The 26,608-nt window shown below is 42.8% G+C and overlaps 1 protein-coding gene across 1 annotated transcript; it reads right to left on the reverse strand.

Moving 5' to 3' along the window:
- Positions 1 to 15,952: 15,952 nt before the first annotated feature.
- LOC112658981 (uncharacterized) lies at positions 15,953 to 19,350 on the reverse strand. Its single transcript, XM_035713732.2, has 4 exons — positions 19,107 to 19,350; positions 17,860 to 17,965; positions 17,197 to 17,310; positions 15,953 to 16,454 (listed from the first exon to the last, which is right to left on the reverse strand). The coding sequence occupies exons 1-4, from the start codon at positions 19,299 to 19,301 to the stop codon at positions 16,171 to 16,173; spliced, it is 699 nt and encodes a 232-aa protein (XP_035569625.2). The 5' UTR covers positions 19,302 to 19,350; the 3' UTR covers positions 15,953 to 16,170.
- Between the last annotated feature and the right edge of the window lie 7,258 nt (positions 19,351 to 26,608).

The raw sequence follows: 26,608 nt of genomic DNA on the forward strand, positions 1-26,608 counted from the left end.
AGAGTATGTTTTCTTCCTAAGGCCATAACAGGAAGAGATACTGTTTGCGAAACAAAAATTTTTAGAGTTTAATAAGACAAGAGACTAAAAAAACATGGACACAACTTCTGGAGGTGTGTGTGGACATTCTTTATCCAGAGAATCGTAAAGATACACTTTAAGATGAAATCAGGGCAGTTTGGAGGCCAGGGGATAGATCCTTTGAGGACCCCTTCCAGATAATGTCAGCTCTGGGTACAGGTTGGGGTCAAGTCCATGTAGACTGATGTAGCTACTCTGAAAGCATGTCTCTGGCTGTACACAGGAGCCAAATGAAAGTTTTTGGATTACCCAAAATGGTTGGTTTGTGTTTTTTTTACTATTATTATTTTTTAAGTGATCTTCATGCCCAGTGTGGGACTTGAACTCACAACCATGAGATCGAGAGTCACGTGCTTTTATGACTGAGCCAGCCACGTGTTCCTTCAGTGTTTGTTTTTTATTTTTTTAATCCTACTGAGCAGTGAACTCTTTATTTAGATATTTAGTCTTCAAGACTTATAAACATCTAGATGTTTTTTTTTTTTTTAAGATTTTATTTATTTATTCATGAGAGACACAGAGACATAGGCAGAGGGAGAAGCAGGCTCCCCACGGGGAGCCCAACACAGGACTCAATCCCAGAACTCCAGGATCACACCCTGAGCCGAAGGCAGACGCTAAACCGCTGAGCCACTGGGGCTGCCCCAGTGTTTGGTTTTAATGCAGGCGTCAGCTTCCTTCCATTAGGCCAGGTCAGCCTGTTATTATCAGTATTGGTTCAGTAACTGCAAGTCATCAATCTATTTCTCTGTGGCTGGTATAAGTGGTGTTTGGAGTCAGATAGTCTAGGTTCTAATTTTAACTCTACTACTTTTAGCCTTGTCGCTTTGGCAAATTATTTCAGCTCCCTGTACCTCAGCTCTCCCATCTGTAGAATGGGAACAATAGTATCTACCTCATAAGGTTCTTGTGACATTAAAGTGAAAAATGCATTTTTTCAATCCTAAGTAATTATTTAGCTTCTGCTTCTAGGTGCTGGAAATTTAGTAGAGAACTAGACAGGCAATACTTTTGCTCTTGAGATGCTAACATTCTCCCGTGTGCTCAGCAAATATTAGGGTGCCGCTCTTATTGATGGTGTTATGTTGATGCTGCTGCTGTTGCTGTTCTCACCACCTCAGTCATAGAGAGAGGGAGAGATAATCCCATTCTCTGACTTGTTAGTTTTCCTAAATAAGTGTTCTCTGGAAGATTCATTCTTCACTGTGACTTCTCAGTGTCTGCTCGGTGTCAGAGACAAGCTCCCAGAATACTTGGACATTGATGCTTCTTGGTTCAGGAAGTACAGTTTAACTAAAAAAATAATAATAATAAATAAGAAGTAAGGTTTTACTCCCCTCCTTTTGAGTGTGGGTTATTAAGTTATTTCTAACAAACGGCATGTGGTCTGAAGTCGGTGACCTCTAAAGGGGTGTATGACCTCTAAAGCAGATTCTAAAAGGCAATGTCATTTCCCTGTTGCACTGGCTGGGCTCACACCCTTGGTGGGGAAGCTACTGGCCATGTTGTGAAAAGGACACTTCAACAGCCTTAGGGAATAGCTCACACAGTAAGGAACTTAAGCCTCTGGCCAGTATCTAGCGAGCATCTGAGGTCTCTTGATAACAGTTTTGTCAGTGAGCTGTCTTGGAAGAGCACCTTCCATCTCCAGTCAGGCTGTCAGATGCATCATAACCATAACCTCAGAAGAGACCCTGGATCGGAACTGTACAGTTTCAATTGCTTCCAGATTCTTGACCCACAGAAGCTGCAACAGAATAAATGTTAATTGTTCTGGCCACTAAATTTTGAGGTAATTTGTTATGATAGCAGTAGATAACTAAACATTACCTTTACCTAGTACAGACTTTGGAGGAAGATTCTTTCCAAGTATTGGGATGCAAGTGTATTGAGTTATTTATATATCAGAATCTCAGTGGATTTCCACATTAGTACAAAGAGAAAATAAGAGAGTAGCAGAAGCTAGAAGATCTTGAGTGTAGTTGCAGACCTCATAATTTCACTGGCACGGAAGTCACCCACTCAGATTGAAATCAGAATGCTACAGAGTTTGTGCAGCATGACAGATTGATACTAATTGTATATTCCTGAGCATATCTGCATGAGCTGGAGATGTAAAGGAAAGGATTTCAAAGATTCCATTTCTGTGTGAGGAGATGGTGCCCAGTGTAATCGAGTTTTGCACTGATTCTGTTTGCTTGGTGATAATGTTGTCATAGCCAAAGGACTCCACCATCAAGAGAGGAAAGTGCCTCCGGAGTTGGCAGGGAAATACTTTTCTAGGGATGGGGGAAGATAGAAGCTGCAAGAAAGTGATAGATGAGTGCTGAAGCAATGACTCAGCTTTTTCTCCAACTGGGCAGCATCCACCAGCCTCTGGCTTCTCTAAAGCCTCCCCTCTCCGCCTCTGCTATTTGGTCCAGAATTAGGCTACTCAGCATCAATCTCTTCCTGGAGCAGGAGACCCCCTTTTTTCCCTTCCTCTGTCCCTTACTCCTTATCTGTGATGATCAATTTTATGTCAGCTTGACTGGGCCACAGGATAACCAGATGTTGGCCACAGATCATTCAGGGTGTATCTGTAAAGGAGTTTTTGGATAGGATTAACATTTGAATCCTTATACAGCAGATTGCCTTCCTGAATGTGAAGGAGTCTCATCCAATCAATTGAAGATCTGAATAGAACCAGAAAAGCCAGATAAGAATATCCTCTTCTTGCCTAACTGAATGAGCTGGGATATTGCTGTTTTCCAAGCCTTTGGACTCAGACAAAACAAGCAGCCCTCCTTGGATCTTGAGCCTGCCAGCTTTGGGACTAGAATTTATATCACTAGTTCTCCTGGCACTCAGGCCTTCTTCAGATTCAGACTGGAAATACACATCGGTTCTCCAGAGTCATCAGCATGGCGACTGCAGATCTTGGGACTTTTCAGTCTCCATAATCATGTGAACCATTTTTTTTTTTTGTAATTAATCTCTTTCTATATAAGTATATACATCCTACTGGTTCTGTTTCTCTGGAGAAGCCTAAAATACTACCCATCTCGACCATCTACTTTTCTCCATCTCTGCGCTCACTTCCTGCCCTGGTCCACCATGATCCCTCATGTGCATCACCACTTTAGTCTCCTCGTTGGTCTCTGTAGTGGGGGAATTGTGCCCCCCCCAACTTTCCTGACCCCTGATACCTGTGAATGTTACCTATATGAAAAACAGGTCTTTTAAAATGTAATGAAAGTTAAGGATCTCAAGATGAGATCATCTGGATGGCCCTAAATTCAACAAAAAAGTGTCCTAAAAGTAAAGGAGAAGTGCAGGGACACCAAGGAGAAGACACAGAGAGAAGAACATGTGAAGACAGAAGCAGAGATGGGCATTATGCCAGCACAAGCCAAGGAGCACCTGGGGCCACCAGGTACTGGGAGACGAAATTCTCCCTTGGAGCTTCCAGAGAGAGTACAGTCCTGCTGACACCTTGATTTTGGACGTGTGCCCTCCAGACTGTGAGGGAATAAGTTTCTGTTGCTTCAAGCCACCCAGTTTGTGGTAATGTGTTATGGCAGCCCTGCAAACTGATCCGGTCAGTCGCCTCCTTCTGCTCTTGACCCACTGTGATCCAGCAACCAGAGTGATCTTTGAGAAATACAAATCCCATAATTTCTACTAAAAATACCAGAGTGTGTGTGTGCAACAACATTTAGAATAAAATACAAACCCCTACCCATAGCCTACAAAGCCCAGCTAGGCCCAGCCCTTACTGTCTCTGGGCTCTGACAGCTCTCACGACAGCCAGCCCCCACCACTCCCACCCCCCACTCCCCCCCCGCCCCCCCCCCCCCCCGGCCCAGCCCACTCCTGTTACAGTCCTTGTCCTAAAGCTTACTGAGCTCTCTCCTCCCTCAGGTCTTTGCAATGGCCCTTCACACTTTGGTTCTTTGTCACCCTTCAGATCTCCATTTAAATGTTCCCATCCCAGAGAGAACCTCCCTGCCACATCTAAAATGCTTGTTACCATACCCCTGTGCTACCCATATTGTCACCACGTTTGTTTCCTTTGTACTTTCTTGCCCTGTTTGAAATTAACTTGTTTATGTTAACTGCCCTCACCACGGAAGCAGGGACCGTGGGTGCTCTGATTCCCAGTGGGTCTCCCGCATCCAGAATAGTGCACAGAGTAGCTTTTGACAAATTCTTGTAGATGCATGCTTGCATGAGTTGCTTCCTTCTGTTCACTCATTCACTCAATAACTGTATATTGAGCACTTACTTAGTGCCAAGCATGTATCAGAACCAAGTTCAGTGACAACTGTCAGGTGTTTTTTCCTTTTAAACTTAAATTTTAAGTATTACTCTCTTCTTTTTTTAAAGATTTTATTTACTCATTTGAGAGAGAGCACTAGTAGGAGGGAAGGGCAGAGGAAGAGGGAGAAGCAGATTCCCCACCAACCAGGGACCCTGAAGTGGCTCGATCGCAGGACCCTGAGATCATGACCTGAGCTGAAGGCAGACACTTAACCTACTGAGCCATCCATGCACCTCAATGTTAAGTATTTCTTAAATTAGGTAATAATTTCAATGGAATAAAATTTCAGAAGTAACCCAGCTATTCAGCTAAAGCCTCTGTGCTAGTTACTCAGGTATTATCTCTCAGTTCCAAACTTTTCAGTTTTTGAATGTGGTCACTTGGGCTCTGTGTAATGTGTTTCTGCTTTGGTAGCTGCCTCAGGTGAGACTTTCCCAACAGCAGTGTCAGGGAGATTGTAAGGCCAGAGGTGAAGAAACTTACTCCTTCTGTGGGCTTCCGACTGCTTCCTATACTGTGAACATCCCCAATCCCCCAGCCTTACTTATTCATCTTGGCATCCTGAAGCAGCAGCTGAAACCAATTTGAAGTTTTTCTACCCTGAGCTTCATTGCACCCCTCTGAGAGACAACAGCACCAGACATGAGTGCAGCTCCTCAGGTAGTGCATAACAGGAGGTCCCTTTCCCCCCTTGGCCAACAAGGCAGTTTCTTGCGTGTCCTCTAGAGAGTAACTGTGTTTTTTGAGTCAATCTTTCTAAATATGAAGATAAAAATCACCAAACTTTGTCAATAATTAAGGTAATAGTAACTGACTTTGTGATTAGTACCAGACTCTGGATTAAGAACTACTTCATCAGGGATCCCTGGGTGGCGCAGCGGTTTGGTGCCTGCCTTTGGCCCAGGGCGTGATCCTGGAGACCCGGGATCGAATCCCACGTCAGGCTCCCAGTGCATGGAGCCTGCTTCTCCCTCTGCCTGTGTCTCTGCCTCTCTCTTTCTCTCTGTATGACTATCATAAATAAATTTTTAAAAAAAATTAAAAAAAAAAAAGAACTACTTCATCAAATGGGAAAAGTTAGGCAAAGAGTGATTAAATATCTCATCCAGGTCACATAGTTCCTGCATGTCAGAGCCAGTGTTTGAATCCAGGCTTACTGGCTCCAGCATCCTCACATGGGTCTGCTCCACAACATTGCCTCCACTGTGGTGGTGGTGTCCCGAGTGTAGACTAGAAATCTTGACTCCTATTTCCTGGCTTGTATCCTTGAACACATTATCTAATGTCTGGGCCTTATTCCCAACATCTACAAAATAAGTAAAAATAAATACCTTCCCCATAGGGCTTTTCTAAGATGAAGCAAGACAATATGTGGAAGCATCTAATATAGTTTGCAGCATGTAGTCCTTACCCCATAAACGCTCTTATAATTAACATTATCACTTTTCTTTGCTTATTTACTCAGTCTGTATCTGTTTTCCCCTGTTTTAACACTTCTAGGCAGTGGTGTGCTGGTGAATGTTCCAACAATGGGCTTTCTGAAAGTAAAACAAAGGCCTCATTAGTCATTTTTACTGATTTCTGTAGCGTTAATGCTCCCAGCACAGCCAATTTCAAGCTACCATTATGATGGCAGCTGGCTTTCCAGTTTCCTGAAAAGTTAACATTCTGCTTTTGGGAGCTGGTACAAGGAGATCTCCCACTCCACCCCATGTAGGGGTCTTGGTGAGAAATCTAGAATTGGAACGTTCTTTGATGAGAACCTTCAAAAACATCCACATTGCCAAACAAACAAAAGCATCCACAATTACCAATGCTTAGGGTTCAGGAAGGTGAATCTGAACTACTGAGAAGCTCCTGACTTCTGTTCATGTGTTCATGCATTCAGTAGATACTGTTGAGCTCCTGCTGTTTGCTGCCTCTGGAAGCAAGAATGAAAACCTGCAGCTGCCCTGTTGAATGGGCTTTGTCCTGGGCTGTGCTCAGGTTCCTGTCCAGGGAGCGTCCTTTCCCTCCTCAGCCCACCCTTCCTTCCTGTCCACACACCAGCATCTGTACAGGGAACTGTCCCCTGAAGCTGAACTTCTGTCCCCTGTGGGATCCTCTGCACACGCAAGCTGTGCCTCTCCACTCCTTAGTGCCCAGGTGGTTTTGGGGACTCTCATATTTGTCTGATGAACTGTTTGTTTACCTGACCTCTTTCCTTCTGTCTTTAAAACCTTTCATTTACTGTGCCATTGATCTCTCTGCCCCAAGTACAGTATCACTCACCAGACAGCAGGTCCACAACAGACCAGATGAGGACCCAAGAGGCTGATGTGGTGATGTGTAGTGATTTATAGCAAGTGATTTATAGCAAGTTACATGAAACTGGGCTCAGAACTCAGCTCTGTCATTTGCCAGTGATGTGCAGTTGGGACTAGCAAGGTGACTAATTTTTTTTTTTATGAACTTTTTTTTTTTAAAGATTTTATTTATTTATTTATAGAGACAGAGAGAGAGAGAGGCAGAGACACAGGCAGAGGGAGAAGCAGGCATCATACAGAGAGCCTGACGCGGGACTAGATCCAGGGTCTCCAGGATCACGCCATGGGCTGCAGGCGGCGCTAAACCGCTGCGCTACCGGGGCTGCCCAATTTTTAAGTTTTTATTTTTAAATAATCTCTACACCCAGTAGAGATTACCCAGTGTGGGGCTCAAACCCACAACCCGAGATCAAGAGTCACTGCTCCACTGACTGAGCCCATCAGGCGCTCCACAAGTTAACTACTGTAAAGCTTTTCTTTCTTTCTTTCTTTTTTCTTTCTTTCTTTCTTTTTCCTTCTTTCCTTCTTTCTTTCTTTCTTTCTTTCTTTCTTTCTTTCTTTCTTTCTTTCTCTTTCTTTCTTTCTTCTTTCTTTCTTTCTTTCTTTCTTTCTTTCTTTCTTTCTTTCTTTTTTCTTTCTTTCTCTTTCTTTCTTTCTTCTTTCACTTTTTCTTTCCTTCTCCCCTCCTCCGCATCACCTTTTCTTCCCCTGAGTTGCTGGCTGTTGTAGTCCATTCAGACTATTATAACAGAACATAACAGATTGGGTGGCTTATAAACAACAGACTGTTGTTTCTTATGGTTCCAGAGGCTGGAAGTCTGAGATAGGCCAGCATGGTCAGGGTCTAATGGAGGCCCTCTTTAGGATTGCAGACTGATGGCTTCTTGAGTGTCCTCACATGATGAAAGGGTCTCGGGAGCTCTCTTTGGGGTCCCTCTTTTAAGGGCACTTCCCATTCCTGAGGGCTCTACACTAATGACCTCATCACTTCCCAAAAGCCCCATCTCCTAATACTGTCACCTTGGACATTGGGATTTCAACATCTGGATTTGAGGGGTAGGGGATACAATCATTCAGAATACAGCAGTGGTTGTACCTTTATGTTTTGGTTAATTTTTTGAGTTAGTTTTTTCAAACATGGTTTCAAGTCAAGTACTTCTACAAAAGTTTTTTAAAAGGACCAGGTCTTCCTTAACCACATTTTCTCTTCCCCAGAGGCAACTACTTTGAAGTTCTTTATTTATTTTTGGTAATTACCTCTGCATATCTGAATAACATAATTAGACTGCTATTTCTTGATTTTTCTATTTTAGGTATTATATTTGGCTTCCTACCATGGAACAGGACCATATGTATCATAATATAAACTGTATTGTTCTATTAGGCAGTATTTCACATGGAATAAAATCAAAAGGTCACATAGTTAGCTTAGCTTTCTGGATTGGAACATGAGGACTGCTCTTCAGGGTCTTCATCCCTTCCTACTGTGTCTATACTCCCTGCCCCCTTCCTGTCACCCAATATAGTTTTATTTAATGTTTATTAGATCAGTGTTCAGCGTTTATTATAATATAAATGCTATGGAATGCTGTTCACAGCTCAGCCATATGTAGTATTTTATGAATATTTTTGCTTTCTTCTATAATTGCTGTTGTTTTCCCTACTGTTAACACGAGGCCAGATTTTTGTTTGTTTGTTTCTTTGCTAAGTATTTGATATGATTATCATAAATTCAATTCAAAGAATCCCTAATATGAGTCTCCTCCTCTCAATACAGTAAAATATACAAGACATTTTGTCAACTTCACTTCAGAGAAATCCCTGCAAGACCCTCTGACCATGGGATCTGGCCTTGTTTCTTTCTGGGCTTCAAGCACAGCTGTTGTCTTGAGTCTTTCTGTATTGTCATCCAGTGCTCCGGTCACCTCCCTACTGGGCCCACCTTTAGCAGAATCTCATGCCTACTGGTAGATCCCATCATTCAGCAGCTTCCTCAGACCTTTCCTGTCTGAAGGGGCCTTATTCTACCCTTCCCTTTAAAAAGTGACAGTTTGGGTGAGGGATTTTAGGTTAGAGATCATGTCTTTTCAGAATTTTGAAGACATGGCTTTGTTTTTTTCTGACTTTGCAAGTTGCTGTTGAATGACATCATGTCATAATGATTCTTCATCTGAAATCTGTTTTTCCTTATTTTCTCTTTGTCCGCAGTTTTCTGACATTTCACAGCAATGTGCCTTGATGTGAGACTGTTTCATCCATTATTCAGGGCACTCTGCAGACACTTTTCATTAAAAGCATCTTTCCATTATGGTAAATGTTACTGAATTATTTCTTATGGTTGCTTTGTCCTATGTCATCTTAGCTAAGCTAGAACTATGTCTCCTAGAATTCCCTTCTTTACATGGTGTCAGGCTAGTATTGGCCACAAAGGACTTTTTGTTCCAGATCTGGAAGGTAGAAATGAAGCAGGAGCTGTACCTGCTTTATATCTACCTACCACTCAAGTTTGGTATTCAGTGCCAGGCACTGGGGCTTCTGCTAGCTCACGTGCTTGGTTTGGGACATCACAGGGATGCTTAACTCAATTAGCTCCCACCATATCTGTTCCTTCAGCCATTTCAAGCTTCTTTAGCTCTTTGCTGACAAAATGGTGCCAGATTCTGCTATCAGTCACCCATGACATACAGGTTAGAAGTAGTGAGAGAAACACAGGGTTCCGGTTTGCTCTCTTGGAAACTCTAATTCACATCCAGCTTTCTTTCCCAACTACCTGAGTCTCTAGAGATAAAGATTGGAGGCTGGATTTTGGAGTCATTAAAAAGCCTTCTCAGACTCATTCAACATCTGTAGCAGAACTCACTTTCTCCTTCTATCACCATCCATAGGCATTGAAAGGAAAGATGGATCTTTCTAGATGCTAGAGGTTTTAAACAGGTCCTAGCATGCCTTTGTTGAGGCACCCTCCAGAATGTTAGGTACAGCAGCTCCTGTTTCTATAATGATGACTTGAAAGTCAGATTTAACGGCCCTATTTCAAAGAAAATTGGTTTTGACTTTTTGTAAACTAGAAGCAGCACTTTGTGAGATGTTTATGCAGCGTTCAAGAGCCTGTCTTTCTACCAAACAATAAACTAGAAAGAACCATGAAAAGAAAAAAAAAAAGAGAGACTTTGTAGAAACTTTTGGCTCAACAGAGTTGCAAAGCCAACAGTCTGCATAGACAATACTACCAGCTCCACAACTGTGTAAGCTCTAAGCCCTGTAATACCCCTTATCCTGTGTCACTTGTAGTTGTTCTGCATCTCTGCAAACCGTGACTGATTAATTTCTTTAATGATTTGCTCTCCTCCATTCCCCTATTCTTTCTTTCTGGAACTCCTCTACAAAAGATTGCCCTTCTGGGGATCCCCTCTACTTTTCATACCATTTCTCTCTTACTCTCCACCTTTGTCATTTTACTCTATGTCCTGGGGTGTTCCTTAGTTTTATCTTCCAGCAAGTGTATTGAGTTTTAAATTTGTGCTATTTGTAATTCCAGGAGCTCTCTTTTAGTCTCTGGATATTCCTTTTTGTAGCATACTGTTCTCTTTTCAGAGATGTAAAAATATCTTAACACTCTAAAAATAGTAATGATAGTTTTTAAAAGAGATTGCTTCTTCATGCACTATTTCTGTTTCCTCCAGAATGCTTTTTAAAATGTTTGTTTGGGTCTCTACCTTCCATTTGCCTTTCCTCAAATGTCTAGTGACCTTTTTCTGTTTATATTTAAGAATGAGGTGCTGTTGGAAGTTCTGAGCGTGTGGTACTTACTGACTGTGATCTTTGCTGTATGCTGATCTGGCTGGCTCCTTCACTGGGAAACTCCTGATTTTAGTATGTTGTATCTTTGCTCTTGGGCTAGTCATATGCCCCAGAGAAGGAGTTTTCATCTCCTGCCAAGAAAGCCCTAGACTGGCTGCTAGTTCTCTGGGCACCAACGTAGGAAGGAGAATGGGGGTGGGGGGGAATCTCAGCTTTCAGTATGTCAGTATCACTTGATCACTCTGTTTTTCATGGTATCCTTACCATCAGTTGTAGGGTTTTCTCTAATCCAGACTCCTCCTATTCTGCCCTCTCCTGAGAACACAGCTCAGTCTTCTGTTCAGTTGGGGAAGTAAGAGTCACAAGGCTGACAAATGTGTTAGGGATTTTGGAATCCATCGCCTTCTCTCTCTTTTTTTTTTTTTTAAGATTTTATTTATTCATAAGAGACACAGAAAGAGAGAGACACAGAGAAATAGGCAGAGAGATTGGCAGGTTCCATGCAGGGAGCCCGATGTGGGACTCCATCCTGGGACTCCACGATCACGCCCTGAACTGAAGGCAGACACTCAACCGCTGAGCCACCCAGGCGTCCCTCCACCACCTTCTTAAATCAGTGAATCGCCTGTTTTTACCTCCATCCCACTCCCACTTTGGGGGATAGCTAGTGCTCCCTTTCCCAGCCGCTTGTGCTGAAGTCTGAGTTAAAATCTGGCATTTGTTTTGGCTTTCTTCTCTGATTTAATATTCAACTTTCTCAAGTCTGTAAAGTCCATTAGTATTTGTTCCATCTTTCAAAGTTTTGTTAGTGTGAGTTCAATGTCTATTTTATTTACCATATAGGTTTTTAGATTTTTTTCATTCATCTCTTTATTCATCTATTCCACAAATATTTATGAACCCATAGTATGTGCCAGACACTGGTTTGGCTTTTTAAAAAATCAATTTACTCTTTTAATGGAGTTTTGGATGGGAACAAACACATTTATGTGTATTAAATCGCTCATCGTTACTTGTAAGTCGATTTTTTTCTTTAATAAGTTAAAAAGGAGTAACATTATTTACCCATGGGGTTGGTAAAGACTTGAAATAATGCATGTGAAGTACCTAGCATAGTGCCCAGCACATAGTAAGTACCCAATAAATTGTGATCATTATGGTTATTTTAGTTTTTACTGGTCTAAGGTAGTCTCAGTCTAGATGATTAAGAATTATATAGACATTTTGTTTTGTCAAGGGCAGTTATGGTCAAGTAGATTATGTACATTATGGATTACCTTGCAAATTATTAATTTCGGGGGGACACCTGGGTGGCTCAGTGGTTTAGCACATGCCTTCAGCCCAGGGTGTGATCCTGGAGTCCCGGAATCGAGTCCCATGTTGGGCTCCCTGCATAGAGCCTGCTTCTCCCTCTGCCTGTGTCTCTGCCTCTCTCTCTGTATGTTTCTCATGAATAAATAAATAAAATCTTTAAAAAATTTATTAGTTTTTGGCTGATCTCTCCTTAGTCCACTACAAGTGTGCCTAGAGGACACAGTCTCAGTTTAAGGCACACAAGCCCCCAAGCAATCTTTCTTTCTTTTTTTTTTTTTTCCTGCTCCCCACCACCCGTTCCTGGCGGCCTCCAACCCCCAAGCAATCTTGATGGTGACTATGCAGTTTGGGTGGAAAGAAAATCCTATGTAATGGTCCAAAGTCAGGTAGACATGAGTTCAGAATTTTCACTACTGGTCCTCTCCATTAACATGACACTTGAAAATTGCTTCAGTAAGTGATGCATGAAACACTGCCACAACTATTCTCATGTTAACCCTGACAGGTAGGCAGAGCTTGTAGTGCTATTCCATTTTACAATGTGGAAAACAGTCTCTCAAAAGTGATGGGCCTTGCCTACTGATGTATATCCAACAAGCAACTAAGCCAAGATTAGAACACAGTTTTGATCCCTTTTTTTTCTCTTCAAATCTAATAAATGAGAAAAATCTCTGAGTCCTGAATTTCCACTGCATAGTCATGATGAGGTTTTTGTTTGTTTGTTTGTTTTCATGATGAGGTTTAAGAAATACATGGTTTCTAGAAGTCAGGAATTTGGGAAAGGCTTGACACTTCTTGGGATCTCTTGTGCAGTTGCAGTCATGTGTCAGCTAGAGCCGCAGCCATGTGAAGGCCTGCTTGAGGCTGGAGGATCCAACATGACTGATTCACATGCCTGCCACCTGGTGCTCACTACTAGCTTTGGGTCTATGTATGGCTCTTGTTTCAGCTATCTAATGCTGCATAACAAATGACCCTGAAATTTAGCCACTTGCAACCAATTACCTCTTAAAAATAAATAAATAAATAAAAATAGGTTGGAGGAATAGGGTGGTTTGTTTGCAGAATAAAACCTTTCTTGGAAATAGCCTGGATGTCTTGAGGTCACTGACAGTAACAAATGCTGACAAGGGTGTGGAGCAACAGGTGCTGTTGTTCACTGCTGGTGAGAACAAAAAGGTACATCTGCTTTGGAATACAGTTTGCCAGTTTCTAACAAAGCTAATATACTTTTACCACCTGACCCAGCAGTTACACCCTTGGTATTGATCCAAATGAATTGAAAACCTGTTGCTATACAAAAACCTGCACATAAATGTTTATGGCAGCTTTATTCTTGACTGCCAAACCTTGGAAACTGCCAAGATGTCCTTCAGTGGGTGAAGAGATAAATAGACTGTGGTACCTCCAGACAATGGAGTAGTACTCACTGATAAAAAGAAATGAGCTATCAGTGGGATGCCTGGGTGGCTCAGTGGTTCAGCACCTGCCTTTGGCCTAGGGCGTGATCCCGGGGTCCCAGGATGGAGTCCCACATTGGGATCCCTGCAGGGAGCCTGCTTTTCTCTCTGCCTATGTCTCTGCTGCTCTCTGTGTGTCTCTCATTAATAAATAAATAAAACTTATATTTAAAAAAAAAGAGGGCAGCCCCGGTGGCTCAGCGGTTTAGTGCCGCCCTCAGCCCAGGGCCTGATCCTGGAGTCCCGGGATTGAGTCCCACGTCGGGCTCCCGGCATGGAGCCTGCTTCTCCCTCTGTCCGTGTCTCTGCCTCTCTCTCTCTCTCTCTCTCTCTCTCTGTGTCACTCATGAATAAATAAGTGGAATCTTTAAAAAATAATAAAAAATTTTAAAAAGAGCTATCAAGAAAAAATATATATATAAATAAATTTAAAAAAAAAGAAATGAAGTATCAAGCCATGAAAAGACATGGAAGAAACTTAAATGCCTACTACTTAGTGAAAGAAGCCAATCTGAAAGACTGCATACAGTATGATTGCAACTGTGGTATATCACAGAAGAGGCAAAACTATAGAGACAGTACAAAATCAGTCAGTGGTTGCCAGAGTTTTAGGTAGAGAGAGGGAGGGATGAAGAGGTGGAATACTGGATTTTTGGGGCAATGAAATTATTCTGTAAGGTATCGTAATGGTTGATGTCATTTGTTAAAACCCATAGAATATACAACACAGAGAATGAATCCTAATATAAACTATGGACTTTAATTAGTGATGATAATGTGTCAACATTGGTTCATTTGTAACAAATGTACCTCACTGATGCAAGATGTTACTTATTGGAAGATAATGTGGGAGAGAGGAAGTAAGGCATATGGAAATTCTCTGTACTTTCTGCTCAGTTTTTCTGTAAACCTAAAATTGCTCTAAAAAATAGTATCTATTAAAAAAAAAATGATGGGAACATGAGGTGGGTTGGTTACAAGATAAAACCTTTCTAGGAAACAGAGCCCAGATGTCCCTGAGGGCTTCATGCTGCATATTCTCTGAATACATCAGTCCTGAGCTAAAGATGCCTTAAGGATAATGATGTATTTAGGATAATATCTGCACCTTTCTGAGGTGCAGATGAGGGCCTGATTTAGATGACTTTGATACTAGATTGTTTGGAGATCTATATTTTTAATACATTTGAGCCAGAGGAAAGAAGAGAAGCTGTTCATGTTCCTAAATTTTCTCTCTCATTCCTCGTTCTCTTTTTAAATTCCCATTACAATGTTTTGTTTTGGAGCCTGTGCGGTGAAGTCCCAGAGACCCAAAGGAGACTGCAAGCCTGTTCTAAAATTGCTCAACGAATAGCAATTGTCACAAAAGGACATTATTCTGCAAAGCCAGTATTGATAGCCCCAGCCTCCACACCTCCTGTGATGACTCATGCCATCACGTGTAAGATTAGAAGTGCAGCTGAGGGTATGGATCCCATAGAGGTTCCTGGGAAGCATACTCCTCATATAATCCAACTGGCCATTCACAGTTGACACTGTCACTTGTAAACCTTGGAGGAACTGTGCCTTGCAGTGGCAACAGGACCAGTCCTTGGCAGGGGCAAATCTAAACCCGCCTCCCTAGACATAGTGATCAGTGGTAAATCTCATATAGAATCCTTTTAGTTAAAAGTCTGTTTCTCACTTGCTGAAAACTTTCTTGTCCGTTAGGCAGATGGACCATGTGCCTATATATCAAAAGTTGTGTTAGACATTAGGGTGCATAAATTGATAAGGAATGTTATTATCACTAAGGGTTCATACCTTTTTGATGTGCTTGCAGAGATAAATGGAGCCCCAGAGCTGGCATGGGAATAGTATAAAACTCATTGCCAATAAGGTGGATATTTTCTGCTTATGTCTATAGCATCTATTCCACTACAGTCCCCTGATAGTCCTTTGGTCCAGTTATGTCTGCCCATGCTCAGATTTTGGTGGAATTGACTTCTAAGCCTAGCTCCAAGGGTATATACTGACTGGGCCAATCAATCAATGTATCTCATCCCATGACCATGGTCATTGTGTGGAGAAAGGCATGTGTTGCTGGCTTAAACCAAAAGCAGAGAAGTAATCTCAATTTATGCATAAGCCCCTAGGAAAACCCACTTCCTTCTCCTCAAATGAGAGGTATAAAGGCATATAATTTGAAACTGTGGTGGTCATTTGGCTACTGTGATAGGATAAAGATGACACTGTGAGAGGCAGAGCAGAGAGACAGAAAGAAATTAAGTTTTTCATGGTAGCCCTGGAAATGCTGGGTCAAACTTCACCTGAAGGCAAATTCTCTATGACTTTTTAGCTTCCTCAGCCCATAAATTGTCTTTATTGTTTCAGCTGGATTTTCCTAGCATTTGTAACAAATGTGTCCTAACTTATGGTGTAAAAAAAAAAAAAAAATAGAGGAAAAAAAATAGAGGGATGCCTGGATGGCTCAATTGGTTAAGTATCAGACTCTTGGTTTTGGCTCAGGTCATGGTCTCAGGGTTGTGAGATCAAGCCCCACATGGAGCTCCATGCTCAGCGTGGAGTCTGCTTGAGATTTTTTTTTTTCCCTCTTCTCTCTCTGCTTGCATGCATGCATGTGTGCACACAGTCTCTCTCAAATAAATAAAATCTTAAAAAAGAAATAAATAGAGGGTACAGGATAAGAAAATTGGTAGGTGATATTCCATATGTCTCCAAGAAGCACAGAGAAGTCAACAATGTATAGGCAACCAAGGAGAGGGAAAACCAGTGTGTGAAAGTGATACAGCTCCCTGAGGATACCCAGCATCTGAACTGCTTCCCATGCTTGGGGATCTCCCACTATCAGAAGAATCCTGGTGGAAGGATATACCTCCCACTCTAGAAGCTTCCTCCATCCAGATTAGGGTGGGGCCGAGTGATTGATGCTCAGCAAATCATATGCTCCCAATGGGCTCAGGATGCAGGACAGGCAATGCAGACCAGTAGGAAAAGCTGCAGGAGCTAGTTGGTGCATTCCAAAAGTAGTAGAGCTGGTGCCATTGTTCAATGATGTAATGATAGCGTTGGTGTCCTCACCTGGTAGGTGCCTGGTGTTCCTTGATTCCAGCTTGTTTTCCAAGCTTGATTTTTTGCCTTTCTGGCAGTTTTCTGAGCTATGTAAGAACTGCAGAATAGATCTCTTTTCTGTCAGAACAATGTTTACAGGTGAGGAACCCCACTCTCCCAACTGAATAGCCAAAGTGAAGAGCAGTACTACTAGGAAAGAAGAACTTGTCAGGAGAGAAGGATATGAATGTCTCTTGGAAAGAAATAGCCTCCTTATCAAGTGCAAGGGATATGGGAACAGACATACCAGGATTGAATCCCAGCTCTGTCACTTACTGCATGAGTGGCTGTGGGCAAGTAGCCTAACCTCTCTGAGCTTCCATGTCTCATCTGTAAGAGGAATGTGGCAGTAGGACCGAATGTCCAGGACCTTTGGGCTGGCATTCTTAGTCCAGGTTCTGGCACAGACCTGGTCTCTAGGGAATAGTAACTATTGTAAATACTGTATTTTATGAGGTGACCTTGCTCACAAAGAGCCCCATCACACCTTTTGTAGTATACTTGTCCTCACCCTTTACTCTTCATTCACAGCAGAAAATACTTCTGTCGGGCTCCCTGCATGGCATGGAGGCTGCTTCTTTCTCTGCCCCACCCCCCACCCCACCGCGTGTGTGTGTGTGTGTGTGTGTGTGTGTGTGTGTGTGTGTCATGAATAAATAAAGTCTTCAAAAGAAAAAGAAAATACTCCTGATGTGCAGGAGGAGAAATTTAAGTTGGATCCAGGCAGATGTATGCTGGTAAATGTTTAACAACCAGCTCTCCAGGGAAATAAAAGCACTGATTTGTAGCATTTACTGATTTCCACGGTGTAAATACTCACCGTGACTGATTTCAAGCAGCCAACGTGATTTTGCTAAACAGGGAGGTAGGAAGAGATGTGCTCCATCAGCTCTCGTGAGCCAGCGCTGGTATGCCCGGACCCAGGGAAAGCTATCTGCAAATGTCGGGGAGTGGGGAAAAAGAGGTCCTTCCTGAGCCCTGGGCCAAACTGTCAAATAAAAGTCCTTAAAAACTGTCGACAGAATAGGGGTGGCCACACAACTTGAAAGTTCTGTTTAAATGATAACCTTTAACAACCCCATACTTCCAGCCAGTCAGCTTCCAGGGCCTGGCTATTCCCTTTTTAAAATGTCTCCTGCATTTATCCCTCCCTCCTTCCCTCCCTCCCTTCCTCCCTCCTCCCTTCCTCCTTTCCTCCCTCCCTCCTTTTGTCTTCATGTCCACCATGGCCTCACCACCCATGGGCTCAAGATGTCCACTCTGAAGCTCGATTCCCTTCATTCTGTACTATAGTGGTCCAGGTGTGCCCTCCCCACTCAAGGTTTACTGTCCTATGGCTTCAGGTTTGCTGTCCTGTGCACTGTAAAGGCTGCTGTCTGGCAGGCTCCACTCAGTTAGGAAGCAGTCTAAGTTTCATATTTACTTCCTAACTATAAGTTCTTGGGCAAATTACACAACATTTTCTGAACTTTAACTTCTTTACCTCTGAGATGAAGAACTTGCTCAGGGCTGTTTTGAAGATCAAACAATTCTGTAAAAGGCTTAGGATAGCCCACGGTCCATTGTAGAAGTTGAATTGGATGCTGGCTCTGTGGTGATGATGATAATGATAATGATGATGATAATGATGATTTCTGCTACTCCTGATGGTAAATGCTAGCTAGTGGAAGGATGATCTTTCCTCCACCTGGACCTCCACCCAATTCTCCTTTGCCATTCCTTCAGCTTTGTTTCTTTCTTTTATCGGACACACTTTTTCTCTGCACTTATTATTAGCTCCTTTTCCTCTGAGTTTCTGAGGCAATTACACCCCATCATGGAATATTTAACTCAGAAGTGTCCCTTACTGTTCTCTGTTGATGTGCAGCCTGTTTTCCTGGCTCTTCTCTAATGGGCTTGCTGGGAGTGGCCTGTCTCCTTCACTGTCTTCCCTGAAGGGTCTTGGATCAGCAACCACAGAGCAGCAGCCAAAGTGACGGATGCTGTTAACGACCTGGGACTGTGCCTGCTATTGTACCTGCATCATTCCATTTTAATCTTTCCACTCAGCCAGTATTGATTTGAGCTCCAGCTACATGGTAGGCCCTGGGGTTATATGGTGGATGAGACAAGAGCCTCTATCTTCCAAGAGCTTACCGTGTACTGAGGGGAGCTGCCCTCAAACATGTGATCACCCAAATGAAGTTACATGGTGGATGGTGACAAGTGCTAGGGAGGGAAAGAGGAGGCTATGAGAGAAGAATAAAACAGGAGCCTGATATGGATAGGCACAGAGGTCAAGGTGGGAGCAGCTAAGTTAAAACTGGAAGGAGTTATTCAAGAGAGTTTCTAGGAAGAGTTTCTAGGAAGCTGGCTCACTAGGTGATGAGTACAGTGGTTCAGAGTGCTGAGGACAATGGAACAGCTGGAGGTCCTATTAGGAGGGACAGAGCAGCCCTCACTGAGGGATGTGCAGGTAGCTCAGGGCCTCCTAGGCTTCCAAGGCGGTTTGGATATTTTGGTCTCTATCCTAAGGGTGGGAAGCCTTTCATCTTCTCAGAAATCTTGTGAGGTAGCTGCTATTATCAACCCTAGTTTACCACAGAGGAAACAGAGGCCCAGAGTGATTAAGTAACTTGCCCAGGGTCACACAGTTAGTTAGCAGCACAGCCAGAGTGCCAGCATTGCCCAACCTGGCCAGGATGCCTCTAGTGTTCAGCAGCCACCCACCAAGTAACTGCTAGTACCTACCGGTCCTATCCTTCTCGCATGCTCTTTGGAAAGGGTTCCGTTAGTGAGACTTTTCTCTGGGGATGGCCAGCCTGGGGCCTCCAGGAAAGTGAAAAACCAGTTTGATGGGAGTGAAGATGTCAGCAATTCTGATGTCATAGCTGGGTGTTTACACTGCGTTGTCTTCCAAACACTTGATCCCATGGTCACATCCATTCCCAGCCTCTGCAGAGCTCAAAACAAACTCTGTGTTTTGTTTGTCAGAAGTCTGAGGCTGTTGGACCAAGAAAAGGAGGCAAGAGTTTATGATGAGCAGTACAGTCTTGAGGGGTTTAGCTGGGATGGTGTTGGCCAAGAAGCCTAGGCACAAAGGAGCCTGAGGAAGTCTGATGGAGACAGGATGTGCTCAGGAATCTGAAAAGGCAGCATTTGTCTTCTCAACAACTCTGAGCCCCCTTCAGTCTAAGACCTCCTTCCTTTCTCAGTGACCCCTGGGGAGATTAGGTCTGGAGCCCCTTCCTTAGGCCCCCTCATGGTTCCCAGCCTGCCTCCAGTGCCCCTCCCAGAACATTAAAACTTACTTAAGATGCTAATAGGTGATAATGACACCTCCCAGGGCTTGGGACCCAGGTGGTAGTTAAGGGTGGCAATTTCAGGCACCAAATGGAGGTGGCCTTTTGGCCCCCCTCAACTCATCCTGTCACTCCATGGAGATAACTCCATTTATTTCCAGTCTTCTATAGCAGGGAGATTTCTTTTCATCTGTCATTAAACCCTGCTGCATGTTTTGTGGAGAGGAAGAAGCTTACAGCTCAGTGGGAAAGAGGGGCCATCGGACCTGTGAGAGGAGGGATGAAAATGAGGCAATGAAGCCTCTTGTTCCCTTCCTGCCAAGGAAGGTCCCTTTGTTCACCCAGAGCCTAGCCCTTCAGCCACAACAGAGGCCCTTGGGTCAGGAGGCTTGCCCTCTTTATGGCCTTCTAATGAACCTTTCTTCCGGCCACTTGAGCAAATGCCCCTGCCTGCATGGGAGGGGCAGCCCCATAGCTCTCCTGTTGGTTTGCCCGAGGACCCCTGCCCCCAGCCTTACCAGTGAAGAAACTAGCACCTCGGAGCTGAAGAGGAGGATGTGCCCAAATTCCCACCCACTCTTTTGTGTGAAGGGACAGAAACATTTCCTTACTCCCCAGCCCTAAGGAGATACTCTCAGTGCCTTTCTCTTTGTTGTTTGGTTATCTGTAGGGTCACAGCTTTCCCAAGATGTGTGTTTTAAGCTCTACCATCATTTTGTGAGGGAAGTGGGCCTGAGGTTTCTATAATGCAGAAATGGTGTCAGCAGGTGCCAGGAGCCACTGGGTCTCCCCGCCCACATGAACACACAAGAGCCACTGGGCCCTACATACACATAAACTCAGTCAGATGCTGGATGCAGAGCCTAAACTCCTAGCCGTCACTAATGTGGAATTTAAAAATGTTTTTCCTGAGGTGCCTGAGTGGCTCAGTTGGTTAAGTGTCTACCTTTGGCTCAGGTCATGATCTCCGACTCCTAGGAGTGAGTCTTGCATCAGGCTCCCTGCTCCGTGGAGAGTCAACTTCTCTCTCTTTCTCTCCTTTGCCCCTCCCCCTCATGTGCTCACTCTCTCAAATAAAATTTTAAAAAATTTTTCCCTAATTGTTTATTATGAAGAAAGCCCTAGGGTAGGCACTTAGGGCATTTAAACAGGAGTAAATGAAACCTGTTTCCTCCTCATTTCCTAACTCAGGGAGTTAATGATAGCAAGGGCCGCCTGGGAAGATGAGTAAGACAAGTCCAGACATGACCTAGTGCTGGAGAGGGCAGAGTACGTGCCATGGAGAAGATACGCAGAGGGCCTTCAGTACAGAGGACGGAGAAGCCACATCCGTTTGGGAGACTCAGGAAGTCAGGAAGCATTCTACGGAGTCTGTTGGGTGGGGGATGGTTTGCAAAGACAGATCTGTTTGTGGCAAGGTCCTAGGGGATAAGGAAAGACCAGATTGGAGCAAAAAGGTGCATCTGATGCCCGAAAACTGCAAAATAAAGACAGAATCAGAGCCAAGGTAAAAGCACCTGACCACAACACACAAACCCTTGATTACTGAACCTTGTAGTTTAAGACAATGGGCTCTGGACTGCATGAATTCTAATTTCTTTTCTAGCATTTAACCAGTACTATAATCAAGACAAATGGCATAAACCCTCCACCATATATTTGTTTCCTTATCTGAAAAGTGGGTATAATTCAGGGCGAGGACAAGGTAAGGTGGACAAGGCATTTTCCTGGAGTATGACACAGGTAGGCCAGGTAGAGAGGTGCCCCCCCAAAAGCTTAGTGATCATGATAAATGGGAATTTAATGCAATATTTTCAGAGTCAAAATCAGTGCAAATAATCCATGATGAACAAAATACCAAAAAAAAAAATTTTTTTTTTTAAGATTTATTTAGGAGAGAGAGAGTGGGAATGGGGAAAAGGGGGCATAGGAAGAGCGAGAATCCCAAGTAGACTCGCTGCTGAGCTCCAAGCCCAATTCGGAGCTCAATCTCATAACCCCAATACCATGACCGTGGTGTCTGGCAAGGGAGTACTATTCCTATATGGCTCTATTTACTGATGAGGATCTTACTGAGGATCTTTTATATATATATATATATATATATATATATATATATATATATATTTTTTTTTTTTTACTGAGGATCTTTATACTTAGTATAAATCAGTACAATTGACTTCCAATCAATTAGTTTCAGATTAATCCTGAAAAGAAGTAACAAACATAATAATAACTTTAATAATTAATGTATCTCTAGCATCCCTACTTGTAATAATCGCATTCTGACTTCCTCAACTAAATATCTATGCGGGTAAAGCAAGCCCTTACGCGTGTGGTTTTGACCCTATGGGATCCGCATGCCTACCCTTTTCCATAAAATTTTTCTTGGAAAAATTAATTGTAATGAATAAGGCTTGGAGTATGTGTTTGTGTTTTCCTGGACCCAGTCCAGAATTAAGAGTTAGACACTTAGCCAATTGATCCACCCAGGCACCCCCAAAATGTCAAAGATTTTAATATAGCGGGGCCATACCGAGCCATATTGGAGCCTAAGGAAAAAGGGAAAATCTATAATAATGATTCTATTTTTATTAAGGTAAAGGCTTATCCTGGTCCTGGCTCTGATAATAACACTAGGCATTGGGTATTGGGGGGATTAAATGAGATAAATGCATGTTGAGTGGTTAGCATGGTGTCTGGCAAGGGAGTACCTCAAAGAGTCTAGGGATCCAAGGCCTGTGGTTGGGGTAAGTTGGAGCTGCATGAACACCTGCTCTGTGACTTTGCAGCTGTGAGAACTGGGCAAGAGCCTGCGTCCCCATCTGTAAACAGTGGGTGCATCTTTTGGGTAGCCTGAGATAAAAGGTGCCTCATACAGTGCTGGCGTATAAAGTCAAAGACTCATGCTTGCAGCCCCTACCTGTGTTAGCCAGCCAGTATACCTGTACACAATAGGTTTTCTGGTTATTTCTGGTGAAGTATTATGTTTGCTGGCTGTTTTTTTTTTTTTTTTTTAATGTTTCATTTTATTCAACATTGAGGTAAGGGAGTTAGCTCTATTCTATGTTCCTAACTGCCAAGCCCTCACTTCTAGCTCTTCTTTCTCTGTGGCATTCAGTGCCACAACCCTCTGTGTTGCTGCTCCTGACCAGAATGTGAGAGATTTCATACCCCGCTGACTGTGGCCCTGTCTACCCCTACCCCTTTTCTGACCAGGCCAGTATGGGTTAATACCAGGATTATTTGGTGGCATTATCATTTGAATGACATGACAGGGGACCTTGCCTGGCCATTGCTGGCTCTTACTCTCCCTTAGTCTCCATTTTCCCACCCTGCTATCCTACCTGCCCCTCCAGTAGAAATGCTGCCTCCCAGATGCTGGCAGCCCACCTTTGATTACTTGTGGTATGTATCCTTCCCTGGTGCTTAAATTGAACCATTGTCATTAAATGACTACTATCATAAAAGTGAGACCTTTGAAAATGTATCCCTGCCACTGCCTGCATTCAGCAGAAGGTCCCAGAATGTTGCCTGTGAGATCAGCAGAGCCATTTCCCATTGTGTGACCCTCAGTCTGTCTCAGAAATGTTACCTGATACTTGAATGAGAAGGTAACATGGCTTCTCTCCTACGTTATACTGGTTCCCAATAGGCCAGTCTAGGTTAGAATACAGGCTCCACATTTTAGTGGTTGTGTAACTCTGAGGAAGTCACTGAATGCCTCCAGCCTCAGTTTCCTCATCTGCAAAGTGGTGCGGATCTCAACGGCTTGCTATGAGGATCAAATGGGAAATCAGTATTGGCTCCCATATTATTTTTAATAACTCATTTGGCTAAGAATTGAGTTAATGCATTCACTCATGCAACAAATACATATCTGAAGCATGCTATGTGCACGGTAACATTCTAGGTTGTACGAGGAGATACAAAGATAATATACAATCTCTGCACCTAAGTAATGATCAAACAGAAGGGAAGAGAAAAATGAGCAAAAGACTGTACTGCAAAATAGAATTGTGAGGTGTCTTTACACAGTAGGCACTCAGTAAACATTTTTGATTGAATCAAATAAAGAACATCAGGCAGACATTAAAATTTAGGAGATATTTCTATGGGGCAATCAGGCAAGTGTTCATGGAAGAGGGTGGATTTAAGCTATCAGTATATCAACATACTTATTAAGACATCTTTTTTAGCAGGCACCAGAGAGAGAGTAATATGTATGACAGATCCTACTCTCACCTTCAAGGTGTTTATACTTTAACCTGGAAGAAAAATAATAACAAATACTTGAGATTAATCGATCAGCATGAGTGTAATCAGTGCCAGATAGAGGTACTGAGACAGTATCAGCTCCGGGAAGACAGGGACCGTACACTGGATTTTTCTGTCTTTTCTGCTGTATTTGAATAAGCTAGACCTGAAGGATGGAAGTTTTTAAATTTACAGATAAATTTTAAGCTTTATGTTATTTTTGGATAAGTATTACTTATGTATAGTATAAAATCGAAAAAACACTAAAGAATATATCATGAAAACTGTCTGTGCATCCCCTCCCAGAGATGAGTGATGCCATGCTGTCTTGGGTATCATTCCAGAGACAGTCTAGCTGTAGTCAAGCAAACTCATGAGTAATTACCTAAGTAAGGTCATGCCATCCACAGTAGCTAGCACTTACTTTTTTCCTGATGGTTTTTCTATATTGGTATATATACTTATGGCTGCATAGTACTCCACTGTGGGGTTCTGTCAAAATGTATATAACCAATAATATCCTATTGGTGGACACATTGCTGGCATTTTTTCCCAACTAATACACTTTTTTTTTTTAAAGATTTTATTTATTTATTTATTTATTCATGAGACACACACACACACAGAGAGACAGAGAGAGAGAGAGAGAGAGAGAGAGAGAGAGAGAGAGGCAGAGATACAGGCAGAGGAAGAAGCAGGCTCCATGCAAGGAGCCTGACATGGGACTCAATCCCAGATCTCCAGGATCAGGCCCTGGGCTGAAGGTGGCACTAAACCACTGAGCCACCGAGCTGCCCCACTTTATTTTTTTTTAATTTTATTTATTTATTCGTGAGAGACACGAGAGAGAGAGAGAGAGAGAGAGAGAGAGGCAGAGACACAGGCAGAAGGAGAAGCAGGCTCCATGCAGGGAGCCCAACATGGGACTTGATCCCGGATCTCTAGGATCATGCCCCGGGGCCAAAAGTGGTGCTAAACCGCTGCCACCCAGACTGCCCAAGCCTATGGTTATTAATGAAGATTTAAGTCATTGCCTTCTTCACTGATAAGTATTTCTGGATATTTGGTCATCTCCCTCTTCCTGGTACAGCAAGGAAGACACAGCCTTATAAATGGAGGTTTCTTTTATCCATGTAAATATCTCTTACAAAAGGGTAACTTCTGTTCAATTTTTATATCTTCTCCTCTATCCGTAGTTTCTTAAAAATAACCAGTTTAGAATACTCCTTATGCCAAAGAAGCATATTTTGGGGTGACAAATTCTGCTCCCCCTCAGTCTTGCCTTTGAAACTTTGAACAAGAAGTTTCATGGTCTAGGAACGCCTGAGTGGCCTAGCAGTTAAGCATCTGCCTTTGGCTCAGGGCGTGATCCTGGAGTCCCAAGATTGAGTCCCACGTCAGGCTCCCTGCATGGAGCTTCTCCCTCTGCCTGTGTCCCTGCCTCTCTCTGTGTGTGTCTCTCATGAATAAATAAAATATTAAAAAAAAAAAAAGTTTCATGGTCCAGAAGTAAATTGATAGATTGCTCCATATCTGACTAAACCAGTCACTTGTTCCTGAGATTAGGCCAGTAGAGTCAAACAGTTGTGTCTGATTTCAGGAGGTGATAATGCAGCGAGGCTCCCAAAGTTTGGCATGTATTATGTGAGAAATCAAGTATTTAACAAGACATTTCTGTGGACACAAAAGAAAAACAAATGTTAATGATTGGAGCAAATTAGACACCCAGCCTGAGTCCTGAGATCAGCCAGTCAAAATTTCTAGATGTTAGGCTCAGAACATCTCTTGCAGTCTAAATGTCTGCAATGGTCAGTGGGCGTTCAGGCAAACTTTCTGAGTGGCCAACACAGCAAGCATGAAAGTTGTCTAAACATGCTGTGGTATGGCCTTCTCTCTGAAGTGTACATCAGGTCATTCACATTCAGGTTGCAGGGCTTTGAGAAACAGGGAAATTTTTGTTCTTAGTGATTCTAAGTCAAAAGAGTAAGAGAAGGTTCAAAATGTTAATTTGGAGGTTCGTAGCTAGATATTTGAAGAAACTAGAATTTGGAAGCTGGTCCAGTTTACAGGTAGAAAACAGAAACCTCAGACAATTATTTGAACTAGAATGTGATGACCACAAATATGTATTATAGTTTCTACTGAAATATAAATTTTTTCTCTAAAAATACCATCATTTCTACCAAAGATGATCAAATTAGGACTGATTTGTTTCCAAAATAAGTCTGGTCTCAGTCGACTTTGGCCTAATGATTTACATCGTGCAATAAGTGTAGTGATTGACCACATTGGCTTCCTTCAGTCTCTGCTTTGCTGGAACTTTTCACAAGGAGTCTCAGATTGAACTTTTAAAAGCCTCTCCATGCTAATAAACCAAATCAAGGACCCACCATCAGACTTTGCCTGTAGTATCTATAAATTTGGGTGAATTTTTGTCTTCTCAAAGTCCCCAAAATATCTTGAGGTTCCTGCATCTGTTCGCATGCGACCTTCCTTACTCACATACTTAGGCTGCCAGGATCCCTATAAGCAGGGTTCCAGGCTGTTTTTCAAGGGGCTTTATTGGCTCCATAAAGTCAACCTTAGTTCCTTAAAACTTCTGGCATATATGATTCTATGCACATTCTCAAATCTGACATTGCATTCAAAGTTTTGATAATACAACCAGTGTTTCTGATTGTGTCCTGTTATAAG

The sequence above is a fragment of the Canis lupus genome, chromosome 2 (genome assembly GCF_003254725.2).
Source record: "Canis lupus dingo isolate Sandy chromosome 2, ASM325472v2, whole genome shotgun sequence".
In the NCBI taxonomy this organism is placed as follows: domain Eukaryota; kingdom Metazoa; phylum Chordata; class Mammalia; order Carnivora; family Canidae; genus Canis; species Canis lupus.

Excerpts from the sequence above, each read along its gene's own strand:
- LOC112658981 (XM_035713732.2), bottom strand. The coding sequence starts at position 19,301 with ATGGATGTGACCATGGGATCAAGTGTTTGGAAGACAACGCAGTGTAAA. Across the intron at positions 17,311-17,859 it reads GCAAGTTCTTCATCTCAGAG|ATAGCTTTCCCTGGGTCCGG; the intron begins GTAAAGAAGTTA and ends CGACATTTGCAG. Across the intron at positions 16,455-17,196 it reads GCTGCTTGAAATCAGTCACG|AAAAGAGATCTATTCTGCAG; the intron begins GTGAGTATTTAC and ends TTGTTCTGACAG.